General features: G+C 44.1%; 1 protein-coding gene across 1 annotated transcript in view; it reads left to right on the top strand.

Moving 5' to 3' along the window:
* Window positions 1-4246, top strand: part of kcnf1b (potassium voltage-gated channel, subfamily F, member 1b) — a 5848-nt gene extending 1602 nt beyond the window's left edge. The window contains exon 2 of the mRNA XM_017718258.2: window positions 2768-4246. Coding sequence (XP_017573747.1) covers window positions 2768-3511 — 744 coding nt within the window. The 3' untranslated portion in view covers window positions 3512-4246. The remainder of the gene's footprint in view (window positions 1-2767) is intronic.
* Window positions 4247-8597: the final 4351 nt, after the last annotated feature.

Raw genomic sequence — 8597 nt, 5'->3', positions numbered from 1 at the left:
CAGAAGGATTGGCGGTTTAGATGATGTGCAAGTGTGTGTGTGTGTGTGTGTGTGTGTGGGGTACAGAAACTCAGAGAAAGCTTTTTATGAGAAGCATGGTTCTTTAGCTTCATATACCAAACCTGAAGTATGAAACCTTGGTGTGATCTTAGACTCTGAGCTCTGTTTAATCTGCATGTAAACAGTTACTAAAGCAGCTTTTCATCATCTGAGAAATATCACTAAAGTTCGACCTTTTCTATCAGAGCGACGCAGAGAAACTTGTTCATGCGCTTGTTACAAGCAGAGTTGATCACTGTAATGGTCTTCTTACTGGACCTCCTAAGAAAAACAATTCATCCTTTACAGCTCGGACAAAACGCAGCAGCATCCGAACAGAAACAACACAGGGAGATCAGATCAGTCCTGCTTTAAAAGAGCTGCACTGGCTGCCTGGATCACTCAGGATAGAGTTTAAAGCTCTGCTACTAGTTTTTGAGGCTCTAAATGACCGTAAAGCTCCACTTACATCACAGAGTGTCCGTCTGTTTATGATCTTAGATCTGCAGATTCTGACCTTCTACAAACACCTTCTGTAAAACACAGAAAACGTGGAGAGACTCGTTCAGTTCTTCTGCTTCTAAACTGTGGAGCTCAGTTCAGCTTTTATTAGACAGTCCAGCTCAGAGCTCACTTTTAATAAACATCTGAAAACGCAGCTCTTTAGCTCAGCGCTTCATTAAAACACTACGTCTGTTTGTTTTTCTCTTTTATCTGATCCGTTGTTTAATTATATGACGCTGAATTAATACTTATACTTTTTTGTATTGCTGTTATGCTTTATCACCTGTCTGTAAAGCACTTTGAGCTGCCACCAGCATGAAAAGTGCTATATAAATAAAAATTATTATTATTATTATTATTATTATTTGGCCCCCTGCGACCCTGACAGAGAAGCGGCTTAGAAAATGGATGGATGGTTTATTTAGCCCAGCAATGGACTAGCGACCTGTCCAGGGTGTATCTGGCCTTCCGCCTGATGACAGCTGGGATAGGCTCCAGCACCCCCCCCCAACCCTGAGGGAGAAGTGTGTGTGTGTGTGTGTGTGTGTGTGTGTGTGTGTGTTATCATTTGTGTGACAAGCATGGTGCAGCATAGCAACGAAAGCAATATCTCCCCCTATGCTTCCTGTAGTGTACTGCAGTCTGTCAGGATGACAGCATGTGAGCAGTATAGGACTATATTGAGTGCTTTTTTATTGCTATAATCTACATTGCCTATAACTAATTGACTGCATCAACCCGTCATCGTAGACTCTACTTGTCAACTCATAAATCCTTGGCAGCAGGTAAATTTATCACATGGACAACATGTTTACCTGCTGGGACCAACGAACAAATGTGAGTAACAGTGTTAGTTATAATCATAGTCATAACATGTAACTGAAAAGGATCCTTACTCTTGCTGTATAGGGATGAACTAGTTAGCGGTAAAAAACCCGCATGTATAGGCAGTAAATGAATTCGGAACATCCACCCGTCGCATGAATATGCCATTGGCTGCTTGAGCAAGGCTTCTTCTTCATAGCTGTAGACATGGCTGTAATATTTTGAAAGGTAGGAGGACAGGGACTGGGGAGCAGTCCTGTTTTCACATGTGCAGACTGAGAAATCGGAAAGAAATCAGAGTAAGAGTTCACAGCACTGAGAAATCTGATTACTGAGCTAAAGTCCAGCCTCTTTGTCAGATTCCTCAGTCAGATTTCTAGATCTTACTAGTGTGCTGTTTACATGAACACTTAAATAATTAGATAACTGCAGAAATCCAATTATGATCGGATTATTAAGTGCACGGCAATGCACTTACTAAGAGAAAAATGGCTGAAAAATACTGCTTTTTATGACAGGCGTTATTACAAAGCAGCTTCACAGAAAAATCTGGGTCCGAGCCCCCATGAGCGTCGCCGATGGCGACAGTGAAAAGAAAAAAACTCCCAAAACTCCCAAAACTCAAGAGGAAGAAACCTTGAGAGGAACCAAGACTCAAAAGGGGAACCCATCCTCCTCTGGACCACACCAGACAGCAAACAGCGTTAATATAAAATATTAAAATAGAGAAATGGGGAAAAACAGGTGAAGCAATGGTCATTTAGATAGTTTGAGTTTATGCAGCAGCAGCATCATCAGGAGGGTCAGTTCAAGCAGGTCAAAGTGCAAATAGTGATACATTTCAGTCACTGCCACAGTGTTGCCATCAGTACATTCTTATACATAAATATTATGGTATCATTAACTTGATATGTCGTTTGCGAGCCTGGTTTGAGAATGTGCTGGCCACTCATTGTGACCAGAGACGAGGCTCATAACCTGTGGTAAACTAGAGCTTTCTATGATGATTTTGTCAGTCTTTCAAATGCAACATCCCTGAGATAATTCATGAGTTTTTGAGCTTACAAGGAGTGACCAAATGCACCATTTGCTTGGAGAAGCTCCGTTTCCTACTTCTTCAGCTGTGTGTGCAGGCCAGTCTTCACAGCTACCTACACAGATCATACAGGCCTGAGCACTTGGCTGCTAATTACCTCGGCTTAAAGTGCAGTAAAAACTCTAACGCTGTGTTCTTAACAACTAGGACATTGGTGATTTTCTGAGTAGGAATTATGAGTTGGATGGCTGTTCCAGTTGATTTTTCCTACTCAGGAGTCACAGTTCTGACCTGTGCTACCTAATATATCTTGGTAGTGACTAGAGGCGTCTCTCATTTACCTCTAACCTTTCGTTGTTACAGGTGGAGTTCGGGCTGCGACTGGCGTCCGCTCCCAGCAAGGTGCGCTTTGCGCTGTCCTTTATGAACGCTGTGGACTTCCTGGCCATCATGCCCTTCTACATCGTGCTGACGCTCACGCACCTCGGCACGGCTGTCATGGAGCTGGCTAACGTGCAGCAGGCGGTGCAGGCACTGCGCATCATGCGGGTGGCCCGCATCTTCAAGCTAGCACGTCACTCGTCAGGCCTGCAGACACTGACCTACGCGCTCAAGCGCAGCTTCAAGGAGCTCGGCTTGCTGCTCATGTACATGGGCGTGGGCATCTTCGTCTTTTCGGCACTGGGCTACACCATGGAGCAGAGCCACCCGGAGACGCTCTTCCGCAGCATCCCACAATCATTCTGGTGGGCCATCATCACCATGACCACGGTGGGATACGGTGACATCTACCCCAAGACCACGCTGGGCCGCTGCAATGCAGCCATCAGCTTCTTATGCGGCGTCATAGCCATCGCGCTGCCCATCCACCCCATCATCAACAACTTCGTCATCTACTACAACAAGCAGAAGGTGCTGGAGACGGCAGCCAAGCACGAGCTGGAGCTCATGGAGCTGCAGTCCCTCGAGCTGCCACCAGGGGGTGTTCCGCGAAGGCTCGATGCCACGTGGGAAGGGACTATGCGTGCCTCCAGAAGTGACACTCACATCCCGCTGCTCACGGCCAGTCATGGGACGGTAGCGGCTAAGAAGAGGAGCGTGTCGTGAACCTGTGAAGACGCTTCATGTCGGTGCCATTTTACTTTGACGCATACGTCTTAAGGCCGTTTCATACTTCTGCGCAGAGATACGTAGCAGGGATAGGTTTATGGGTAGTCATAGCTTGCAAAGGTTTGCAGAGGAGCTGACGTGCAATTAAAATCATTTTTATTTATGTTGCTTATGTCCAAAAGCTTCCAGAAGCAGAATCAAAAGGAAAAACTCTTTAAGGGGATGAGGAAGAAACACCAAGACCCCTTCACGTCTGGTCATTACGCACACACGAAAATCTCAGCTCAACGTTGAGATGCAAAGCCAATGCTGATTAGTTGAGCATGGAAATATATCCAGTAGTAGAAGATAAAACTAAACAGAGCCAAGCTAAACACTACGCATTAAAAATCTTCTTTATTGCAGCCAATATTTAACCCCTTCTATCCATTCTCAGTCTACGCAATGCAGGAAAGGTGATGGCGATTTTCCATTCTCTGTGCATTCTCATTCGGTAAATGCAACACTGCCCCCTAGTGCACGTTAACAAGCTGAATGCTTTGGCCGACAGCTGAAATTTGCAGACGCAGAAGTATAATCCGGCCTTTATCCGCGCTAAGCCATTCTGTTTCCATGTCCAAAGATTGAGAGGACAGTCGGGCTGCTTGTGAGTGGACATCGGGTTTCTTGATGCCTGTTTTCTGTTCAGGTGTTCACAATATCAAAATTCAATAAAGTGCATGCCAAACTACGGCTTCGGGTTTTGCTTAAATCGTTGCGATGAACGTGAGAGATGCTAAACTGTTTTCGCTTAATGTTCGATTATAGATTACGTCATCAGCCAAGATGTGTTTGGGGGCTCAAGTTGGTTTCTAAGGTGTTACTAAGCCAATCAGTGTGTCCCAATTCAGGGGCTGGATCCGTCGAAGAAAGCGGTTTACGAAGGCATGTACTTTGAAAGTTGCGTGGACCCACGAAGGCTGAACTGTTTGGGTCACAGCACCACTGTTCCCGCCCTCACCGCTCCATAAAGAGTTCTATAAAGGGGAAACCAGAAACTTTGATTTTATTTATTTATTTATTTTTTATTTATTAGAGCTGGAGATGCCTCTCTCTGTCTGCTCCTCGCAAAACATTAGTATAAGTTTGGCTTCAGACCACATGTATTGGGTTTTTAAACATTTGTACCACTAGCTATTCGGCTCAGTTTACATTCATTTAAAGTGAACTCCTCAGGCGCCGTTTGCTCCTCTGCTGACGTCGGCATGTTCTCGAATCCTCGCCGGTACGCAATGAACCTCTGGATCTGTTGGCTGGCGAAGGATCCATCCGTTAGATCCTTCGTTGCCACGGAAAAGGACACGTTTCTCAGCCGCATGTGAAGGAGCCTTCGAAATGGGACAGTCTAGTCGCGCCGCTGTGACGGAGTCGGCCTTCAAATGCGGCCACCGAAGGATGCGGCCCCTGAAATGGGACACAGCTATAGTAGCTAAGAAGGAATAGAAGCTTGTAACCCATTAGCATTGTGCTAACTGCATGTCTGAATCATCACGCTTGCCTCAAATCGTGTGCAGCTGTTTAGTGAACTCAAACTTGCTTATGTGGTTTCTAAGACGACATGCTGTTGTCTGTAGTGGGCAGGAAAAATGGACTTATTGGCTCAAGTAGTGGATGAGCTAAAACCAGTTGTAGGAGCCTTTCTGAGGCCTGAACTTTGTGCTTTTTGTCCATTTTTAACTAAAGAAGCAAACAAACACGTCTTGGCTGATTGACACGTGTATGGTGAAGAGGAAAATAGTGTGGACTGTGTTTTTACCCAGCAGTTCCTCTACAATGGCAGTTTGCACCATGTACATTCCTAGTAGTCTATTTATAGTGTAGGCAGTCAGTATAGGGTGTGCGCAGTTCAGGCTCAGTGGATAATGTTTTACTGTTGATCAGACTCTGGAGTCCAGTCCAATGTAAAAAAGACCAGATCATCCTTCAGATCCCTTTGAAGGGGTTTACCAAACCTCCTACGACGTGCTGTTCACGTGCCTTAAATATCCGCTCAGCACACTGACCGCAATCGAGGACTCCATCCTGACCTGCTTATAGTGTTTGACTGTGTCTGGTCAGCACCTGATCAGTCAAAGCAGTGATGTGGCTGGAACTAAATGCCCTGTGTGTTTATTTGCAGCGTTCGTAGTGTCTGTGTGCACAAGGCGCATTGTTTATTTCTCTGTGTGAGAAATTTTGGTGACACTTTATTTTGAGGCTCCTTTTTAGATGAAAAAAACACTCAATTGAAGTAACATATCAAAAACATATGAAGGTCAAGATTAGGTTTTGGGTTGAAGTTAAGATTAGGATTAGGGCCAGGGTGAGGTTTGGGAATAGGTTTTGGATTGAAGTTAAGATTAGGGTTAGAATTACGGCCAGGGAGAGGGTTAGGATTAGGTTTTGGGTTGAGATTAAGGTTATGGTTAGGATTACGGCCAGGGAGAGGGTTAGGATTAGGTTTTGGGTTGAAGTTAAGATTAGGATTAGGGCCAGGGTGATTGTTAGGATTAGGTTTTGGGTTGAGGTTAAGGTTAGGGTTAGGATTAGGGCCAGTGAGAGGGCTAGGATTAGGTTTTGGGTTAGGTTATGTGAATATATATATATATATATATATATATATGTGTGTGTGTGCGTGTGTGTGTGTGTGTGTGTGTGTCTGTGTGTGTGTGTGTGTGTGTGTGTGTGAAACATATGGAGCATATTACTATTAAATATAGATGCTTAGAGGATACTCTAATTACCTATACACATCCCTGTGCAGAGGTTAGTGACCACCCTTCATTTATTAAACTTCCAGTCAAAAGGTCTATTAGGTACAAATTATAATTTTTCAGTAGATACTATTGAGATTAAACATGCGATAATCCAGAGAGAAAATAAGGCTCATAACAACCACCTGGAAGACCTGGTAGTCCACAAAACTGCCCCCATCAGATAAACAGCACTTAAAGCTTCCCTCTTTGAGAGAGAGGAGAACATCAAGCTGCTTCAGATCTGAAAACATCCACAGGTGTTTCCATCCTTCCACTGTGAGAAGACCACTCAGCGCTGTGAGTCTGAAAGGACGTGATCAAGAAGAACCTCACTGAGAAAAGGAGACGGACACACCAAACAAAGAAGCTGAGAGATGGACTGACCACCCCAGAGTCCAGACCTCAGCACCACTGAATGGTTTTGATCACTTCAGAAAACCATCAACCAGCTTCTAAGACTGAGCTGTGGAGGGTGTCTGCAGATTCTCTGAGGAACTGAAAGTAAGTCTCTGGAAAAGAACGGAAGCTGGAATAAAGGCGGAGAGTGGACGCAGTAAATACTGAAAAAAATCCATGTGAAAATTCATTGTTGTGTCTTCTGTTAAATCTGTTTTCTAGATTTTTCCTGGTGCTGAAAAACCAATAACTTGTACTTAATGGCCATTATGACTGGAAATTAGACATATGTATGACCACATGTCCTGACAAAGTATAAAACCAAACATTTGTGTGAACATTGAGTCATATGAGCTCTTTACGCAGGAACAACGTCACTTAAGCGCACTGTGTTCCATTTATGAGAGCTAATGTTTGAGCACCATATGTTAATGATGCACTTAGCATCAAAAACTCAGCAGTAACAGAAAAGTTAATTCCCCATCGCCACTGGTGGCCGCCTTCTGATTGGCTCTTGTCCTCCTGGCTGCTCTTTTAGGCCCTGCCTTCTGTGCCCGGCAGCTCTTGGGCCTGCATTGCCATGGGAACCAGGGCGAATGCCCAGTGCTAGCTGCAGATAGCAGGACTAATTGGAAGTGGGTTTCCGAGTTTTAATGCCAAGACAAGTTGGAATTACAAGATGAGGAAAGTCCAAATACTTTGGAAATTTTCTTTTTATAACATTCGGGTGCAGTGAAGTATCATCCACACACCACAGGCATCCAGCAAGTGGCTTAAAGCAGAGGAAGAATTCTGCCTGCAGATTCAGTGTGAAAGCCCAACGCTGTGTGTGAGAGATCGCAGTGACTGTTTGTGTGTGGTTATATTTGTGTGTCACATTATTATGTGTGGGAGAGAGACAGAGAGAGAAAAAGAGAGAGACAGAGAGAGAGAGAGAGAGAGAGAGAGAGAGAGAGAGCATGAGAGTGTATGTGGGGGGGTAGCTTGGGCAGTTGTATCTAATACAAATATTACTTGAAAGACATTGGCCCTAATTCATCAGTCGTGTCCGGTCAAATCTGATCGTAAAATGAGCCCTTGCAAGATTTATAATCACCAAAAATATTAACAGTATCATCTCTAATACCAATGATATGTATGAAAACAGAAAATAACCATAATTTAATAGTGCACATGGCAATACAGTACAAAGGGGATGCACATATTTTACATGCACATTAGTACAAACAAATGTTGCAGCTGTTTCCATTTAAGGACATACTACACTCTGCTTTTGTTTACACTGCTGACTCCGCCCCAAAATAAAAAATCAAAACACAGCTCCTGCAGAAGCATCTCAGATCACTGCAATAATACAGTGTATAAATATGTTATTTTACATAATACAATCACAGTAACACTAGACCTATAAAGTTTAGTCAGTAGGGGGCGCAGCGCACTCAATGCTCCACCTTAAACTAAAAGCACAGCCTTTGGCTCAAGAGTCCCTGAACGCTGTCATTTTTATTGGCTCCTTACTGAAACATCTGCATGAATTAGGGTCTTTCATGTAATTGATATGTAAATGAGGTGCTGGTGGGCTGGTGCTTGATTTCACGCACCGAAGCTGATTAATCCTTGGCACCCAAATCTCCGCTTGTTTCCACGTCCTAGGAAAATGCCAAGAATCAGATGCAGGTAGTGCTGAAGCATCTTATATACTGCAATGGTACAGCATTTAAATATGTTAGTTTACATTATGCAATCACAATAACACTACAACTATAAAGTTTGGTCAGTAGGGGGACGCTTTGCACTCACTGCCCCACATCAAACTCTGGCTATGAGCGCAGTCATTGGCTCACACGCCCCTGAATGCTTTTGCTTTACTGGCTCCTTGCGGAGACATCCGCACGAATTAGGGCGTGTCTCAT

Source organism: Pygocentrus nattereri, chromosome 5, assembly GCF_015220715.1.
Source record: "Pygocentrus nattereri isolate fPygNat1 chromosome 5, fPygNat1.pri, whole genome shotgun sequence".
NCBI classification, from domain to species: Eukaryota; Metazoa; Chordata; class Actinopteri; order Characiformes; family Serrasalmidae; genus Pygocentrus; species Pygocentrus nattereri.
The sequence above is the reverse complement of the archived record's forward strand: the minus strand, read 5'-3'. Positions and strand labels throughout refer to the sequence as shown.